Genomic DNA, 20,387 nt, shown 5'->3' with positions numbered 1-20,387 from the left:
AAGGAACATTTTCATTGTAACTGAACTGTAGTTTTGTGGATTATTTCTTGTGATCTTGGGTAAAAAAAATCTTAAAATATGAACTAATAATGGATTGTTCTAAGGCTGCCCTAGCTTTCAGCATTTTCAGGTGTGTCATTGTACATACTACCACCTCTCATTTTAAGAGGGATATGAATTCCATAGAAAATAAATATCGCATCTGTCTTGGGGAAGTCTAGGTCTCTGACACTAATGATAAGGAATGGATATGTTTCTCTTCTTTAAAAACATATGTCTCTGATTTTCTCAAACAACTGAAAGGATTTTTGATTGCCCCTATTTTAGCAAAATTTGTACCTATTGAGGAAAGATTTTTAAATAGCCTACATTAACACATTTAGATTTGCTAAACAGTTTGACCATAGAGCTGAGGCTTTTAGCCTAAAATATGAGGTTTGTTTTTAAAAAAAAAATTGGAAACATATTTCTCCTTTGTTCCCAACTAAATTGCCTGATTTAGCAACTGATTGTATTTTGAGTGAGGCATTCTTAAGCCCCTCAAATCCAAGTAGAGAATCATTAAGACCTATCACTAGCCCAATACCTGGTGTTAGTTTGTAGATTCCCTGCTTAACTTTGAGTCTCTGCAAATTCTTCTAACCATTCTCCTGTCTCTTGTTTATTCCATGCTAATCAGATGGCCCAGAAATTGGCCAAAAGCAGGAAGAAGGTGCAGTACAACTATCTCATCAGCTTGGTGTTATGCCTGTTCTTTTTATTTATTTACTTTTGCTTTTCTTCTTCTTTTGTGTTTTTGTTTTCTGCATCCAGCAAATTTTTGTTGAGATTTATTTCCTAGTCACCATATAAAACAGCATTCCTCGGAAGTCACTTGCCTAAACTGGCCATTTTCTGTTGCTTGTCATTAGCCATTTCATGTTAGAGTAAGGCCAGGGCAAAGATTGGAAATACTAAATGGACGAGGCATTTGTCCCAAAATACCGACCTAATGAGCAGGACTGATGCAAAAGGGATTTCATTCTGTACAGCGACAGAATAAAGAGTGATGCCCGTGCTTTATTTCCTACTTCAGTCAGTGATGGTTCAGTTGGCCTTGCCAATGTATGAGATTGCTGGATGCAAAAAAGAAAACCACCAGTAAGCTTTCCCCACACTTGCCCAATCCCCAGTTAAGCCCCAAGACAATTCACAAAGGAGTCGTCGGTCAGTGGAAGATCTGGGTGCCTGCAAAGTAAAGTACGTTGCCAGTTTTGGAAGCACAGGCCTTGGGTCTGAGTGTCTCCAGGCGTACATCTGCTGGAGTGGGTTATCTTTAATGATTGCTGCTGTTGTTGTTTGACCAGGAAGACCCTCTTACCAGAACTGCATTCAAATGACTTAATCTACATCTACTGCAAACCTTGTCCCCACTGGCTCATGGAGGGATTGTTGATGAGCTTTTATCCAATCCCCTGGGCAAGATGCACCCTCAGTGACTTTGTGCTGCTGGTGCCATCTCTCCTTAAGGCCACTCCTGTTCACAGGAAAATGAAACCCAATCAACAAGTCGCAATGGGTTCAGTCTGATTGGGAGGAAAAGCTAGCGGATTAAAATAATTTTGCACCTTATCCGATGGTTCTAACTCATTTTCGTACCGACGGCACTAGCTTCCATCCCTTTGTGTCTTACCTTTTGGCTTCTGCAATCTAACACTATTTTGCATTGCTGTTCTGGTGACTGTGTCTTGGTGCCTCTGTTTGTAACCTAACCCCTTTGTTATGGCATGTTCCATAAAAGGTGATTGAATCTACCTCTTTGGGTTTGCAGGCTCCTGAAGGCGAATCTCAACCCATGACCGAGGTGGATCTCTTCATTTCTACCCAGAGGATCAAAGTATTGAATGCGGACACGCAGGTAGGGTTGAACATTGGTTAGACTCTAACCTCAGAGCTCTTACCCATGAAGTGGGATTGCTACCGATGTCTCCAGAAGCAACAAGCTTTCCCCTTTCTTATTTGTCTTTTGGCTTATTTTTTTTAAAGATCAAGAGACAAAAAAGATGCATTTTGTTGTTCATAGGTTTACCATGCCTCTAATTGAGCTCTGTCAGCCTTGTAAGTCAGTCCCCAAAAATCACCCCCATGGAGGTGAAGCTGGTAATAAAACAAATGAACCAGCTTGATTTTCTGCTCACAGGGGCCAAAAGTGTCTTTAGACCTAAGCTCAGAGGCATGAGACACTCCCCAAATCACAAGAGGTGATGTCTAACACTTCAAATCCAGGAAGCAGCATGGCCTAGTGGAAAGAGCATGGGCTTGGGAATCAGAGGATCTGGGCTCTAATTCCAGCTCTACCAAATGCTTGCGATGTGACCTTGGGCAAGTCACTTTGCTTCTATGTGCCTCAGTTCTCCTGTTCTCCCTCCTACTTAGATTGTGAGCCCCATGCGGGACAGAGACTGTGTCCAACCTAATTCACTTGAATCTGCCCCAGCGCCTAGAACAGTTTTTGACGAACAGTAAGCACTAAACAAGTATCATTTAAAAACAACAAGGTCCTGGTATTTAAGCATAGCTGGGGCTGGTGGGATCCGTTAGCCACTGGTGCAGCATGAACAAAAAGGCACAGAATGAAGAGATACACAGATTGCCCGCCCCTGCATTCAAGGTCTTTCTCTCTCCTGATCTCAAGGTTTCTCTCCCCAATCAGGAAACGATGATGGACCATCCCCTGCGGACCATTTCCTACATTGCTGATATTGGGAATATCGTCGTGCTGATGGCCCGTAGACGCATGCCCCGTTCCAATTCCCAGGACAACGTGGAGGCCTCTCACCCGTCTCAGGATGGGAAGCGGCAGTATAAAATGATCTGCCACGTCTTTGAGTCAGAGGATGTAAGGGTGGCTTTGTACCCATCTCTGGGGGCCATTCAATAAGTGGTATTTATTGAAAGCTTACTGTGTGCAGAGCCCTGTACTAGGTGCTTGGGAGAGTACAGTATAACAGTTGGTAGGAAAGGTCCCTCCCCACAAGGAGCTTTCAGTCTAGGGGAGGAGCTTAGGAATTATTGTGAGATGGGTCTGAAATATGGTAAGCGGTTGGGGGAAGAATCATTTCTCTCCCCATCCCCCCCAGGGCTTTTAATCAGGAAGGGTGTGAGGTGGTCTCAGATCCAGACCTCTTTTAATTGATTCTTGAGAACTGAGTTCACTAAGTTCCTTGTCATTGCCAGTGTTTGTCATTCATTCCAAGTCAAAGGTCCCAGAAACGATTTGGTCAAGTCATTTTAAGTCTTCAAACCCCGCTATTTGCCCTTTCTTAAATATTTTGGCAAGGGAGGATGTGAAAGAAGAGTAGTGGATAGGCTGAGAGACAAATTCAGTGCTATAATGAAATTAAGTTCATGAAACAGGAAAGTAGCTTTATGATCAGGGAGCGGTGAGCAATAGGAACGATCCTCTGTAGTCTTCAAAGTCTCACGTGTTAGTGGATGAAGCTTGGGCCTGGGAGTCATAAGGTCACGGGTTCTAATCCCAGCTCCACCACTTGTCTGTTGTGTGACCTTGGGCAAGTCAATTCACTCCTCTGGGCCTCAGTTGCCTCATCTGGAAAATGGGGATTGAGACTGTGAGCCCCATGTGGGACAGGGACTGTGTCCAACCTGATTAACTTGGATCTATCCCAGTGCTTAGAACAGTGCTTGGCACATAGTAAGTTCTTAACAAGTACCAGAATTATTATTATTATCCATGGGCAAATCATCAATTTTAATTTCACCTAGGGATCCCACTTCTCCATATGCATAAGGGATAATATCTTTGGCATCCCTTCTCTCCTCATTCTTTTCATTTGGAAGGTTTTACTTGGTTTAGCCCTGTTTTAATATGTCATTTCTTGACGTTTTTCCTTCTGTATTTTCCAAAAGAAAAAGAGCACAGAGAGAGGAAGACGAATTAAAGAAAGAAGTAGAGAGGAGGGCAAAATGGTGCTTCTCTACTTCCAAGATGCCACAGGGGGTTGACTGTCGTCAATGAGGCACCTTCTATTAATGATGTTTAGAAGACCCCTGCCGTGGTGGGTCGTGGTGTTCCCATTAACAGACCTTTAATTATAGAACAAGCCTCCCCTAATGTCAGATCTTGGCACCATTATATTTGGCTTCAAATTCCCTTAAAGACTGTTGTTTCAAACAGTGCCCCACAGTCACCAAGCATTCAAAAGGAAAAAAAAAATCACCCAGTTATCCAAGAGAGAGAAAACTTGACAATTCTCCCATTGCCTAGCCCCCCCTCCCCCCCCCCCCCCAGTTTTCCGCCATTCATGTCCATTAGCTTTTGTGATTGGAGATTTGGGAGAGGACCGAGGAAATGGTGAAAGGGAGAGGTTGGATTTGGATTTGCTTTTAAAAAGTATTGGCCCATAGTAAAAATCCTAGAATTCAATGATGGGGCTTAATTCATCAAAGTAAAAGGTTAGTGGCTGAAAATCCCAAAGATTTTTGGGGGGTGGGGGCGAGTCACTCATGGACCACTTCCACATGCTTGATTGTCCTCTCTCTCCCTTTGGCTGCTGTCTAGGCCCAGCTGATTGCCCAGTCCATTGGCCAGGCATTTAGTGTGGCCTACCAGGAGTTCCTCAGAGCAAATGGAATCAACCCTGAAGACCTCAGCCAGAAGGAGTACAGCGATCTGCTCAATACCCAGGACATGTACAATGATGATCTGATCCACTTCTCCAAGTCGGAAAACTGCAAAGACGTAGGCATTTGTCTAGCCCTCCTGGTTCAGAGTTGTGATATAGGCCATGGCCTGATGGCCACAGGAAGGGAGTAGGATTGCAGGGGTGAGAAGAAGTCGGAAGGGGAGGGTCCAAAGAAGGATAATTGCTAGAAAATCTCAGGAAAGAGGCAAGCTGATTTGCAGAGCAACAGCACCATCCAAAGTTCTCCTTTTTCTCCACTCGCCACTCCCTATCCAGCCTTGCCTGTCCCTGTCTCCAGCTGCCTCTCTGACCTGCTGAAGCGAGGGAAGGAGGGTATCCCAGGGAGGCATTTTGCCTGGAGTTCCAGCTCAGCAGCCCTTTGAGAGTAGCTGATTTTTCCCATAAATGGTTGTATGTGCGTGGACTACGAATCCCTCACATAACATCTCCACCTACCCACCCCCACTGCACCTCCCAAGTAAAGAACTGGGACATTTTATTTTAAGAGTGAATATGGCATCCTTTATATGTACAGTGATGAAGAATGACCTCCCCCTTTCTGGTTGTTCTCTAATGTCTTTGGTGAGATCCTCCTCATTACTGAACTATGAATAAAATCAAACAGAAGCTTAAGGTCAGGGGAGTGAGTGCCAGGAGTTGGCAAGAAGATTTATTCCCAAGGAGATGATGTTGTTTTGGTTTTTTTGCGGCCGAGTGAGGGAAGAGTGGGGATTTTATTTTCTCTCCTGGCTTAACTTTTATTATTGTAACAAATGATGTAAGTATCCTCCTTTGCTTCAAGGACCACTCCAGGGATCGTACTAAAATGCCTTTTCAGCAGGATACAGCAACAACTGCTTGCTGTGGCCTGAATGAGGATGGGGGAGGGAAGGGGGAAATGGGTGGTCTGCCATTCTGCAATCAATTATTGGCTCTCCTGGGTTGATAAGAACTGGGGAAGTCAACAGGACACCTGTCATTTCCAGTGAGTGCCTCAACAGTATTGAGTGCTTATTGTGGGCAGAATATGGACTAGGCACTTGGAAACATGCCTATAAAAGTAAAAGACATGATCTCTGCCTTCAAGGAGCTTACAATTTGATGGACACCCGTAAGATCCAAGAGGGACAACCAGTACTGGGTGTGCAGATGTTCAAATGCTACCCTTCCCCTACCCAACATACATTCCGACCCCAGGGGATTGAATCTCCAGTCTTCTCCAGCCCAGATTTTGGCAGCAGCCTGCTATAAGCAGTTCCTGCTCTGCAGTGTAAATCCTGTTGCTACATAACCCTAATGTGCCACAAAAGTCACCACATCCAGCTTCGATTTTCTCATCAGAACCCCATTCTTTGGCTTGGTTGGGAATTATCTTTCCCCTCCACACCCAAACTCCTCGGTCAAATCACAATGTCCTTATTGGAAATGACCAGTGGTTTCCCGAATATACCATCCTAATTGACATTTTTGTAAAGTAGGAGGCAAGAAGGGAAGGAATGAAATTTTCCCTGCCCCAATTCCACAGTAACCTAGATCATTGACTGATCCAAACGTGATCGTTTTCTCCTTCCAGGTTTTCATTGAGAAGCAAAAGGGTGAAATCCTAGGTGTGGTGATTGTGGAGTCTGGCTGGGGATCTATTTTGCCGACAGTTATCATCGCCAACATGATGCACGGAGGACCAGCGGAGAAATCAGGAAAGCTAAATATCGGAGACCAGATCATGTCCATTAATGGCACCAGCTTGGTGGGCCTGCCACTCTCCACCTGTCAGAGCATTATCAAGGTATTCTAAAGGGCAGAGAGGGGGGGAGAGTCCAGCTGGGAGTATTATTAAAGGGTGACACAATCGGAGGTGCAAAAGAGTGTTTTGTAGGAACTAGAATTTTCAGACCACCAAAAAGCTCAAAGGAGCAAAGTTGTTAGACAGCCAAATGTCTTTGAAACAAAAATCAATCAATCAGTGATGTTTATTGAGTGCTTACTGTGTGCAGAGCATTTGTACTAACACTTGGAAGAGGACAGTACAACAGAGTTGGTGGACACGTTCCCTGCTCTCAAGGAGCTTACCATCTGGAGGGGGAGATACATTAAAATGAATTATAGCTATGTATATTAGTGTCATGGGGCAGAGAGGAGGTTGAATATCAAGGGATTAAAGGGTGCAGATCCAAGTGCAAGGACAACATAATAGGGAGAGGGAGTGGGGGAAATGAGGTATTACTTGGAGACAGTCTTTTGGAGCAGATGTGATTTAAATAAGGCTTTGAAGATGGGGAGAGTGGTGGTCTGTCACATATGAAGGGGGAGGAATTCCAGGCCAGAGGGAGGATGCGGGCAAGTGGTCCTCGGTGAGATAAATGAGATCAAGTTACAGTGAGTAGGTTGGCATTGGAGGAGTGAAATGTGCTGGCTGGGTTGTAGTCAGGAAATCAGCTTGGTGAGGTAGGAGGGGGCGAACTGATTGAGTGTTTTAAAGGCAATGGTAAGAAGTTTCTGTTTGATGCAGAGGTGGGTGGGCAACCACTGGTGGTTCTTGAGGAGCAAGAAGTTGAAGACTGAATGATTTTTCAGAAAAATGATTCTGGCAGCAGAGTGTAGTAAGGACTGGAATGGGGAGAGACAGGAGATGGTGAAAATTACACCACCATCAATCAATCAGTGATATTTCTGGAGTGCTTACCATGTGCAAAGCACCCTACTAAGCTCTTAGGAGAGTACAGTACAACAGAGTTGGTAGACACGTTCCCTACCCACAATGAGCTACAGTCTGGCTAACTCATGTGGCCATTCAGAAGCTGAATTCACACTCTCAGCACCCATCCTGTTACTCCAGAAGTAAAATGCGGTCTTGGGGCTATTTTTAGAATTTAAAGCCAAGATTCCTCTTAAAACATTTTTCTAAGTAGTGTACTGAATAGAATAAATTTAAAATCAGGCCCCCAGAAAGGTGCTTACCCTTTAAGCACTTGGTACCCTTTAAGCACCTGATTACCCTTTAAGCACTTGATATTCACCCCATCCTCAGCCCCACAACATTTATGTACATAGCCATAGTTTATTTTAATGTCTGTGACCCCTCTAGACTGTTAACTCCTTGAGGGCAGGGAACATGTCTACCAGCTCTGTTGTACGGTACTCTTCCAAGCACTTAGTAAGGTGTTCTGTGCACAGTAAGCACTCAGTAAATACTGTTGATTTATTGATTGGTTGGTTGCCCTCTCTAGCTGGGAGATGGGGGATGAAAAGTGCTGACAACTTTGTCAGAATGCTTCCTGCACTGAGCACTCTGCTGTCCATCTGATGGGGGAGCAGCTAGGGGGCATGCAATGGAGAGGATGAAAGTGCTGGAGTGACCCCTTTCATTGGTATCCCCTCACTGCGGGGGGCTGGCTGGACAGAATATATGGCTCTGCATGCAAGCATTCAGAGGCCCAGCTCTTTCAGGGGTTTGATGTGTGACTATGGGCAAGTCATTTGATCTCTCTGGGCCTCAGTTTCCTCCTCTGCAAAATGGGGATAATATCTACTTCATAGAAATGTAAAAGGACAAAATGAAGTAAGTAAGGTGAAAGTACTTTGGGGAAAAAAATTCAAGTGCTATGTAAAGTCAAGCTATTGTATGTTAGAAGAGAAGGGGGAGTCCAGGATGGGAAGAGGGTTAAAAATAAAGTGTAGGTTCTACTTTTGGGCTTCCCCCAAGTGCCTGGATTTTTGCCTCTCTCCCCCACCCCCCCCCCACCCCATTTCCTCCCCACTTCACTGTCTCTCTGTAACAATAATAATAATAATAATAATAATAACTGTGGTATTTGTTAAGCACTTACTGTGAGCCAGGCACTGTACTAAGTGCTGGGGTGGATATAAGGTAATCGGGTTGGACACAGTCCCTGTCCCACATTGGGATCACCATCTCAATCCCCATTTTACAGATGAGGTAACTGAGGCACAGAGAAGTGAAATGACTTGCCCAAGGTCACCCAGCAGTCAAGTGGGAGAGCTAGGATTCAAATCCACGACCCTCTGACTCCCAGGCCCATGCTCTTAGCCACTGTGCCATGCTGCGTCCCCTGTAATAGACACGCATAGGTGGGAGGAAAAGTGAATGGAGGAATTCTTTTTTCAATTCTTAAGCAACCGATTTTAGGGAATTTTCCAAAATCCAGGATTGTATTGGTTTCAGGACCGCATCTGACTTAGTCTGAGACTGCTCTACTAGTTGCCATGAGAAAAAGAAAAATGAAATAGTTGGACAGGTTCTGCCCTGTGCCACCTTTTGCACTTGAGCAAGCCATCTTGAATAACCAGGAAATGGCTGTGGTATAAAACTAAGCTGATTTCCAGTCAGGATGGTGAATACTTAAAATCGAGTGCCTTCATTTACAGAGCCACTTATTTGCATGTCTTACACATTCATACTTTCTGGTTTCAGAGTCCATGTTGGGCAGGCATTCTGTAACACTCCATTTGAAATCAGTCTGAAGTCAGAACTATGTAAAATAATCCTGGAGATAGGATACATTAGCTTGGATTTCTCTTATAGGGAGATTTCCTGGAAATATTGAGGGACTATATCTATTATTGGGTGTGACTCTCATTTCCAAAATTCTCGAGGAATCAACAACACACCCTTCAAGGGAAAAGAACCTCCTTTTGTCATCCCCAATATACTCTGTTAATAATAATAACTGTGGTATTTGTTAAGTGCTTACTATATGCCAAGTACAGTACTAAATGTTGGGGTGGATACAAACAAATAGAACTGCACACAGTCCCTGTCCCACATGGGGCTCACAGTCTTAATCCCCATTATGCAGGTGAAGTACCCGATGCGCAGAGAATAATAATAATGTTGGTATTTGTTAAGCGCTTACTATGTGCAGAGCACTGTTCTAAGCACTGAGGTAGATACAGGGTAATCAGGTTGTCCCACGTGAGGCTCACAGTTAATCCCCATTTTACAGATGAGGTAACTGAGGCACAGAGAAATTAAGTGACTTGCCCAAGGTCACACAGCAAGTCAAGTGGCAGAGCCCAGAGTAGAACCCAGTCCTTCCGACTCCCAGGCCTGTGCACTATCCACTAGACCACACTCCTTCTCTGTCTGAAGGAGGAGTGTGCCTGTTTCTAGTGGAAAATGACTGTCACTAGATTATAAACTCCTTGAGGGCAGGGATCATTTCTACCAACTCTATTGTATTGTACTTTCCCAAGTGCTCACAGTGCTCCGCACACAGCAAGTACTCAATAAATACCATTGATTGATTGATCTATTGGTTGATTGTCTGAGAGCCAGCAGTCCCCACTGTCCCTTTCTCCAGTTCTTCCTCATTTGGCTCTTTATCCCACTTTGTACCATCTGTTGCAGGGGAGCAGAACAGTGCCAGCTGTGTTTTGAAGGAATCGACATGCCTACCAACTCTTGCTTAGATACATCCCGGCTAGTTAGACTCTGCCCCAGATACACACCCCACACAAGGGCAGGAAGGGAGCCGGACTTGTTCTGTGTACAGGGGAGAATTATGTTATTTCATTCTACACAAGCACACACTCTTTCTCTCTCTGGCTCTCTCTGCATTCCTCACTCATCTAATAATAATAATAATGTTGGTATTTGTTAAGCGCTTACTATGTGCCGAGCACTGTTCTAAGCGCTGGGGTAGACACAGGGGAATCAGCTTGTCCCACGTGGGGCTCACAGTCTTAATCCCCATTTTACAGGTGAGGTAACTGAGGCACTGAGAAGTTAAATGACTTGCCCAAAGTCACACAGCTGACAAGTGGCAGAGCCGGGGTTTGAACCCATGTCCTCTGACTCCAAAGCCCGTGCTCTTTCCAGTGAGCCACGCTGCTTCTCGTGTGAGAAACATCCATATAAAATATATTTATGGTTCGTTCTCTTCAAGATGATGTTGCTGAGAGTGAAGCCACCTAGAAGATCTGTCATCTTTATTATTATTAATATTATTATTATTATGTCTGTTAAGCGGTTTCTAAGCACTAAGTGCTGGGTTAGATCCAAGTTAATCAGGTTGGACACAATCTCTGTCCTACGTGGGATTCACAGTCTAAGCGGGTGGGAGAATAGGCATTGATTCTCCATTTTACAGATGAGAAAACTGAGGCCCAGAGAAGTTAAGCGACTTGCCCAAGGTCACACAGCAGACAAGTGGCAGAACTGGGATTAGAACCCAGGTCCTCTGACTTCCAGGCTGTGCTCTTTCTGTTGGTCCACTCCATCCAGTAGCAAATCTGTGTTTTTAAAGGATTCTAGTTAGTACGCAGCTTCACTTTGCCAGTGAATATAAGGCATTCCATACTGATTAGACACATCTACTTGTTGTATAGAAAAACACAATTTGACTAACTGATGAACTTCCTGGTGTTCTTCCTCCTTCTGCACTAGAAGAACATTTTTATGTGTGTGTGTGTGTACACACACTGGACTAGGTACTCTTTACAATGAGTCTTCAATTAGTCTCCCACCTACCAAATCACAATATCCTGTTTGTTGATGGGAAATGGGAAGGGACAGGAGCTAATTTGTACATTCACCCTGTCACTAGTTAGGAAAACTTGCTCAAATAATTTGCTTTTCTTTCTAATTGCCTTCTCCCTTTATTTCTCACCCCATAATTATTTGCAAGTATGACATATCTTGGCTGTCTCAGCTCACATCCCCTCCCACACAGTCCTCCTAAGTGGACTGTCTGAATTTTTTGTCTGAGGCTTTGCTTACCTTTCTTCTTGCTTTCCCCACAGGAGCATCACTGCTCTCTTGTTACCATGGAGACCATTCTGTCACACACTCAATTCTCCCCCTCCTATTTTCCTCCCCTTTCCTCCTTCTCTCACCTTTCTTATTTTACTGCACTATTCTACTGTTGTCATGGGGATAACTGGCCACTTTGCTGGAACTACCATTAAAAAACAGCTCAGTGAGTTAGGAAAATGAGAGAAAATTTTGGACATTAATTATGAACTGGAGGCCAAATGTAGCATAGCACCCTTAATGCACAAATCGATGTCCTCAACACCGCCCTCTTCACTAAATTCAACACCCTTGCTCCCCTATTCCTCTGTCGACCTCATACCACTAACCCACAATCCAAATCACTTCCACAGTATACTTCCTCTGCTCCTGTGCTCCAACTGCAGAACGTAGCTGGCAGGAATCCAGACATCCAGGTGACCTCATACAGTTCAAATTCATCCTCACCTGCTTTAATTCTGTCCTCTCTTCCTCCCAGATACATTATTTCTCCATCCTTATTGACACCCATTCCCAATTGCCTTCGCCAGTTGTTTCAGACGTTTAACTCCCTCCTCAAACCCCTGCCTCCTGCCCTCCCCTTTTCTTGCCCCTTATGACCTGGCCGCATACTTTAGTGATAAAATTAAAGCCATCAGGTGTAATTTCCCTAAAATCTCCCCTGCTCCTCTCTAGTCCCTCCCTCCTCTTCTATTCGGCCTTCTTTCCCAGCAGTATCACCAGAGAAAATCTCCCACCTCCTCTCAAAATCTAACCCCTCCACCTGCACCACCAACTCCATCCTTTCACACCTTTCCAAAACACTTGTCTCCACCCTTCTTCCTTCCCTGACTACCATCTTCAGCCATTCATTTCCAATGGCTTCTTCCTAACTGCTTTCAAACAAGCTCACATATCCCCTATCCTAAAAAAAAAAAGCCCTCCCTTGACCCTTTGACTCCCTCCAGTTATCACCCCATCTCCCTTCTATCATTCTTGTTTTTATGATACTTCTTAAGTGCTTACTATGTGCCAAACACTGTTCTAAGTGCTGGAGTAGATAGAGTTGATCAGGTTGAGCACAGGGGCTCCTAGTCTAAATCAGCGGGAGGAAAATTCCTCTCCAAACTCCTTGAATGAGTATTCTACACCCGCTGCCTCCATTTCCTTTCCTCCAGTTCTCTCCTTGATCGATTCCAATCTACCTTCCACTCCACAGAAACTACCCTCTCTGTCGCCAATGATATTCTTTCTCCTTGCCAAACCCCGTGGCCTCTACTCTAGCCTAATCCACTTTGACCTTTCAGCTGCCTTCAACACTGTGGACCACCCCCGTCTCCTAGAAACATTGTCTAACTTTGGCTTCACTGACACTGTCCTCTCCTCGTTCTCCTCCTATCTCTCAAGCCGCTCCTTCTCAGTCTCCTTCGCAGGCTCTTCCTCTGCCTCACACCTCCTAACCGTGGGAGTCCCTCAAGGTTCAGTTCTGGGTCCCCTTCTAATTTCCATCTCCACCCACTCCCTTGGAGAATGTATTCGCTCCCATGGCTCCAACTACCAACTCTATATGGATGACTCCCAAATCTACCTCTCCAGCCCTGACTTCTTCTTCTTCTTCTCATCTCCACTTGGATGGCCCACCCTCACCTCATACTTAAGATGTCCAAAACAGACCTCCTCATCTTTCCACCCAAACCGTGCCCTCCCCCGTGACTTTCCTATGACTGTAGGCAACACTACCACCCACCATGTCTCACAAGCCCATAACCTTGGCATTATCTTCAACTCATCTCTCATTCAACCCATCCATTCAATCTGTCACAAAATCCTGTTGGTTCTACCTTCACAACATCTTTAGAATCCACCCTTTCTTCTGCAGTCAAACTGCTGCCCTGGTGATCCAAGCACTTATCCTACCCTGCCTTGACTACTGCATCAACCCTCACACTGACCTCCCTGCATCCCGTCTCTCCCCACTCCAGTCCAGAAACAGGGTGGCCTAGCGGAAAGACCTGGGATCCAGAGGACCTGGATTCTGATTCCAGCATTGCCATATGAACGCTGTGTGCCCTTGGGCAAGTCCTTTAACTTCTCTGCGCCTCAGTTACCCCATCTGTAAATTGAGGATTAACTCCTACTCCCTCCCACTTAGACTGTGAACCCCATGTGGGATGGTGATTGTGTCTAACCTGATTAACTTGTATCCATCCCAGCACTTAGAACAGTGCTTGGCATATAGTAAGCACATAAGTTCCATAAAAAAAAGTAGCACATGCACCAGCACACCAATGGCAATCTTGTACATAGTACCAAAAGGATTGTTGATTATGCAAGGGTCTTCTCAGCCACATTCACAAACCTGAGAATTGCCCATTTATAGTGTCATTTCTGAACACTATAACTGAACACATTTCTGAATATATACCTATATTATGTATATCTTCTTAAACACAGTCAAGTCGTTTCTGATTTGTAGGGACTATATGGTTCTTTTTCCATAGAGATTTTTTGGTAAAAAATACAGAAATGGTTTACCATTGCCTTCTGTACAGTAAAAACTTAAGTCTCTGCCATTGTCTTTGATCAGCATTTTGATCACTTATCACCTGCCTTCGACTCTTTCCCATGACGCTGCTACCCACCACAGGTGAATCGACTTTGACGCTTTGGCTTAGACTTTTCCATTAGGGGTAACCCTGACGAGAGCGTATCTCTCAGTGGCATAGCTCTAAGCTTCATTAGTGTACACAAACGCTCCTGCCATAAGGCGTTGATTCATAGGAGAATATATATATTATATATAATAATATTTATATAAAAAGAGTTTATATGTACGCACACGCACACACACATACATTTATAGAGAGTTAAAATTTAGATTCTTCCACCCCACTTCGACAGGAGGCTTTCTTTAATTATAATGAGAAATGGTTTAGTCATTCTATGAATCAGGGTTGTTACGTGCCCAGACATAAGGAAAGGGCTATAATTCAAATGTGAATGGTGCTGATAACATTATGAACACCCAGTGCTTCTGGCCGTCTGTTCGGTAGAAAGGTAATCTGAGAAACATTTCTTTTTTAGAAAGGAAATTGACAAAACCTCCCTGCCAAGTTAACTGTTTTGAAGGTGGCTCTCCATTGGGCTGCTTTTCTGAGACTTCGTGCTTAACTTCCAATTGCAGTAGTGCTTTGCACATAGTAAGCATCTTGCCCACAGGATATCCTGATGTATTGAATGGGGTGCACAGATTGGCAGTTGACTGGTGGAATTTTTATGTTTGCCAAAAGATGCCATCTTCCTCCAAAACACTGACACCAGATGGAAGGCGAATGCCTTTTGAAGCAAATTGTCAGATAGTGTTTTATTTAAGGTTTCATTAGACAGGTTTTGCCAATGTAGGGAGTTGATTCTCTTAAAATGGGCTTTCACATATTTTAGAAACTGAGCTCCTCCAGTCTCAAGTCTCCTCTCTACTCATCTCATATACCTACCCACTGTGTACATCCCCTTAGGCACTCCCACAGACACACACACACACACACACACACACACTACAAGAGTACCCCACGATACAGCCATGATATGTCCCTCAAAAACCTGGATGTATCTTAGGGTACATTTTCCCATAGACTTCCATGCAATTGTTAGGTTCCATTCCTGATCCAGTCCCAACATGATGACTGGACCCTAAATAGTAAATAAAGCATCCACTGCAAATCCTTCCTCTCCATTTCCCTCCCCTCATTTTTCTGACCACCCGTTTCCCTGGTCTGGGCCTCCTCCTCCCCTGTCGCCCTGCCCCCGTGTTCCAATACAGGTGCACCAAACGATATAGCAGGGTTATGTTTCTTGAAAATGTGGCTGTATTGTGAGGGTATGTTTTTCTCATAGACCTGTGTTATAAATTGGGTCTAGTCCAATGCCTTTGGAAAAATAATATGAAATTCCTTAATGTGCTATATACTTTTGCATTAGGCATCTCTCATCTGTGGTTTAATCTTTGTTAAAATCATTCAAAGCGTAGCATCACAACATTAATTAAACAAGGGGTTGACGTGTGAATATGAATCTCAGCAGGAGATTGCTGAAGTAGAACCTTATGCTCCTTATTGTGGTAATGGTTTTCCAACTTTAGTGAAGAATGTATCCCATTTAGATTGATCAACAGCCTTCATCTTGTCTTCATAGAGCAATTTGTAGCTGGCCAACTCCTTCTGAACACCTCTTTCCACCTTTAAACTCTTCTCTCCATCAGGATCTTCTTCAGTCATTTTTCTAAATTCATCTTTCTTTCAAATTCTTAGTCTCCAAATCTTAGCTGGTGATGGACAGATCATAACGTCTCTGTTTGGTTTGGCATTTCTTCATTCTTTCAGTCATATTTATTGAGTGCTTACTGTGTGCAGAGCACTGTACTAAGTGCTTCAGTGGTGCATTGGATTGCTGAGGTGTCAAAGAACAAAGACTGAATCCCAATACTCGTCAAGACAAGCCTTCCTTCTGGTAGCATGGAGAGCAGTATCCAGATTAGGTGAAAAGGGAACCTACCCCTCTCACTGCTATTTCTTTCTGGATGCCCCAGAATTTCTATTATTTATCCCATTGTCTGTCATAATAGCCATAAAAGTCCAGTTAGTGTTTTGAGATTAGCCCCAGGGGAAGATGGCATTGCATCAGTGGAAGGAGGATTCCAAAAAGTAATACAGTGTTATAGATCCTAGATGTGGGTGACCTAGAAACATAACATAAGCAATGCCATTATTGGGTCGGACCAATAATTCATTCAGCCCGGTATTCTGTTTCTGACTGGCGACAAAGAAGACTTGGAAGAACAGGAACATTGTGAAGTGGCCCAGCTTGACAGCCATCTAAACGTTATATGGCAGTGGTGACCCTTGTAAGCAACTGAAAGGATGGAAAACACTGCCACATACATGCACATAAAATTAAGTAAAGTGAAGGGATCACTAACTAAATTATAGTGATTAGCAGACTCAAATCTCTTAAGAAAACAAAGCTGTTCAGAGGCAGAAAGGAGGTAGGCAGGGATCCTGGCAGTGGTGAAATTAATTTAAGCAGCCTCTGAACTATTGTATTGAGAAAACTAGCTTAAATTAATCAAAGGGCAGGGGAAGAAGTCTGTGAAGGAAATCTCAAAACAGGAAGCCTGGAAGAGTTCCTGGATTAAAAAAGAAAACAACAAAACTTTTCCCTTACTGCCTTGGAACAGATCCAATCAATTTCAAGCCCGATTTATTTGCCTTGTGCTGGTTTGATCTACTGGTGAAGTCAGTCCTGCTGAGGAAACTGCTTTCCTTTGTGCGGTGGATTAAATCGTTCAGGAGTAGTCAATTCACCTCAGACTGGTGAATAGTTTCCTCCTAGACAATAGGCTTACCCTGGATCAGTGGGGCCTAGTAGAAAGAGCACAGGCCTGGGAGTCAAGAGCCCTGGGTTCTAATTCCAGCTCCACCACCTGTCTGCTGTGAGGCCTTGGTCAAGTCACTTCACTTCTCTGTGCTTCAGTTCCCTCATCTGCAAAATGGGAATTCATTACCTGTTCTCCCTCCTAAACTGTGAGACTTATGTGGTACCTGATTATCTTGTATCTAACCCAGTGCTTAGTACAGTGCTTGGCATAGAGTAAGCGTTTAATAAATTTATTACTATTATTAGTGAGCCTTACAGAGAAAATATTCCCTAGAATAACCACTCCTCTTGGTTTCCCCTCCCTCCAAACTATTTTTCTCCTTAGTTACTTGGAAGCCAATTTCCACATTTGTTTTTATGGAAAAATCAGGGGTAGCAGCATTTTAGAAATTGTCTTTCGAAGTATTAGATAACTACATTCTAGTAAGTGTGCCTTTGGTTGGGAGGGATATTGTTGGACTGAATGAGAAGTGTTCATTCACTTGGCTTTTCTTCAGCCCTTAAGCAGAGCATGTCACATCTCCATGGCTCAATTTCCTCAACTGTAAAATGAGGAAAATTAGCTCTGACCTTCCTCAGAGGGATGCTGCTGTGCAAAAGATTATCGACAGCTGGGAAAATAAAGATCACTACACAAGTGCAGAAGTGCCCTCCAAACCCACTGAAACTGATTAGGCATTTCTCATACCATGTCTCCTTTTTCCACATTAACTGGCATCCACTTGCCAGTTAACAAGTTAAATCTGTTCCTTAAAGGGAGCGATTGATTGGGTTCTGTCTTTCCATCGGCCAAAACCCATCCCCTCACCTCATGTTCTCTGCTTCCACCTTCTTGTCCTTGTGAAGAACAACTGCCATCCGTAAAACTCCTCAAAGGCTAATTTTCCTGCTCACACCTGGCTTTCTTTGGAATCATTCTCTGAAGCCACCTCGGACTGAGGCCAAATGCTCACCAAGATAGGCATTGGAGAATCCTATTGATGTCAGGGTCAAAATCACCGTTTTTCATTGGCTGGAGATCGGTTTTACTAATATCATCTAATTACTAATATCATCTCTGCCTCTCAGGCCACTCCCGAAGCTGGCACTCAGGCCAAACCCTGCTTGAATTCCAGGATCCCGTGGTTGCTTGTGGACTCCAGCCCTGTGAGGGCTCTTGAGGTTAAAGCAGGGTTGCTTCTCATGAAGTCTTAACTAACTCCCACCTCTGAGTCTGCAGAACTTTCCAAAGTCATGGCTGATGGTGCATTTTAGATTCCCTTATGACCATGAAAGTGAGGTAATAATTCATTATTTAAAAGCCCCAAGGGCAACAAACCCTTGTCGGAGACTGTCCTCGGTATTCTTAGCACTTTTGGTCTACTTTTGATTACTTTTTTCCCTTCTCTGTACCCTTAACTCTTCCCATGTGCATTCTGAGATACCCTATAATCTGCCCTGATTTTCCAGATATCCACTTCTGGGGTCCCTCTAGGGCTGTGGACATATATATATACACACATATGGATATAAGCACATTAAATCATAATGCTTACATATAAACATATACATTATTACACATATATATACATTATTATGCATATATAATATGTGCATCTATAATATAATACATAATATATACATGTTATATATTGTACGTATATCATAAGTTTACAGGGTAATTTTTCACCTTCATGAAGCCAAGTTCTTCCTTCTATTATCTTTTATCTACTCTAGCATTTAGCACAGTGCTTATCAGATAATAAGCATTTAACAAATACTACAGTTATTATTTTAGGTGTTCCTGGTTCACGGTGTTCACAGTTGTAGTAGCAGTAATAGTAGTACTGGTGTGGTTATTTATTGAGCGGCCATTTGGTGCAATGTCTTGTACTAAGCATTTGGGAAAGTACAGCGGAAGCCCGAGACACGTTCACGTTCGTAGAGAAGTTACACTCTAATGGGGGAGACAGCAAAAGACTATGAGCTCATTATGGGCAGGGAATGTGTCTGTTTTTTGTTGTATTGTACCCTCCCAAGCATTTAGTACAGTGCTCTGCACACAGTAAGCACTCAGTAAATACAATTGAATGAATATCAACAAATAATCAGAATAATCAAATGTACAATTGATTATATATAATATATATACACAAATATATCTATTTTATTTAAGGGTTTGAAGAATCAGGCCCGGGTGAAGCTGAATATTGTGAGATGCCCTCCTGTAACTACTGTCCTAATCAGAAGACCGGACCTGAGATACCAGCTGGGCTTCAGTGTACAGAATGGAATTGTAAGCATCCTTGAACAGAATCCCTAAGAAAAGTGTAAGATCGCCGATGTTTTGTCCCCCTGCTCCCGACCAGGCTGGAGAGACTGGGGACTAACCTTTCCTCCCTCAGGAGATTTCTTTCTGGCTGAGAGGGTATGGCATTCTAGAATAACAGACAGTGATATTTCTAGTTAGTGGGGCAGGAGGTGGGCAGGCAAGATGTATGGATTGGCCTCCAAAACTCTTATTTCTATCAGAGAGATCTATTTCTAGTATTATCAGAGAAAACATGTTTTTGGTGAAATATAGTAAAAGGGATATTTGAGTTTTCATTTTCTGAGGTATAGATTCATTAGCAACTTTGTTATAGTAATAGATAAAGGTATTACTTATTACTCGAGAAGCAATGTGGCCTAGGGGAAAGTGCTGTAGGCCTGGGAATCTGAAGATCCCCATTCTCATTCTGACTCTGGCAGTTCTTGGGTGAGTCACTGCACTTCTCTGTGCCTCACTTTCCTCACTTGTAAAATGGGGATTCAATACCTGTTCTCCCTCCTTCTTGGACTGTGAGTTCCATGTGGGACAGGAACTGTGTCTAACCTGATTATCTGTTATCTATCCCAGCACTTATAATAATAATTATTACTATGGTATTTGTTAAACACTTACTATGTGCCAGCCTCTGTTCTAAATACAGTGCTTGGCACATAGTAAGCGCTTAACAAATACCACAATTATTAGAGGTATCAGCTATCCCCATTATAAGCATTAAATGGGCATTTCCCCATAGTGCTGGGCTCCAGGAAGCTATTAAGTCAACCATCTAGGCAACCGTCTAGACTGTAAGCTCGTTGTGGGCAGGGAATGCATCTGTTTTATTGTACTCCCAGGCACTCAGTACAGTGCTCTGCACACAGTAAGTGCTCAGGAAATACGATTGATTGATTGGTCATGGCCAGGTGAAGTCACCAAGATCGGTTTGGTGTAGACAGCTCAGAGATAAGACGTAATTGCAGCAAAACAATTACTACACTAACAACACCTCGCGACACACCAGGATTCAAACAGGAGTGCGTCTTACAGGAAGCTGCATCGCAACGCACAAATCAAGGAAGAAAACATGCATGATTGGTGGTGGGATGTCAAAGCAGAAGAGATTCAAGGCAGTGCAGGCCACCATGAAGTCAAGACGTTCTACACGTTATTATTATTATGGTATTAAGCGCTTACTATGTGCCAAGCACTGTTGTAAGCACTGGGGTAA

The 20,387-nt window shown here is 43.6% G+C and overlaps 1 protein-coding gene across 9 annotated transcripts in view; it reads left to right on the top strand.

Annotated features, from left to right (window-relative positions):
• Positions 1-20,387, top strand: part of APBA1 (amyloid beta precursor protein binding family A member 1) — a 180,450-nt gene that overhangs the window by 152,714 nt on the left and 7,349 nt on the right. For 8 of the 9 annotated variants that reach the window (XM_029055285.1, XM_029055289.2, XM_029055293.2 and 5 more), the window contains 6 exons: positions 680-712; positions 1,811-1,897; positions 2,693-2,878; positions 4,562-4,741; positions 6,259-6,471; positions 19,025-19,144. In XM_029055285.1, the coding sequence (XP_028911118.1) occupies positions 680-712; positions 1,811-1,897; positions 2,693-2,878; positions 4,562-4,741; positions 6,259-6,471; positions 19,025-19,144 (819 nt within the window). The remainder of the gene's footprint in view (positions 1-679; positions 713-1,810; positions 1,898-2,692; positions 2,879-4,561; positions 4,742-6,258; positions 6,472-19,024; positions 19,145-20,387) is intronic. The other variant, XM_029055292.2, reaches the window with a different exon arrangement.

The sequence above is a fragment of the Ornithorhynchus anatinus genome, chromosome X5, assembly GCF_004115215.2.
Source record: "Ornithorhynchus anatinus isolate Pmale09 chromosome X5, mOrnAna1.pri.v4, whole genome shotgun sequence".
Lineage (NCBI taxonomy): Eukaryota > Metazoa > Chordata > Mammalia > Monotremata > Ornithorhynchidae > Ornithorhynchus > Ornithorhynchus anatinus.
The sequence above is the reverse complement of the archived record's forward strand: the minus strand, read 5'-3'. Positions and strand labels throughout refer to the sequence as shown.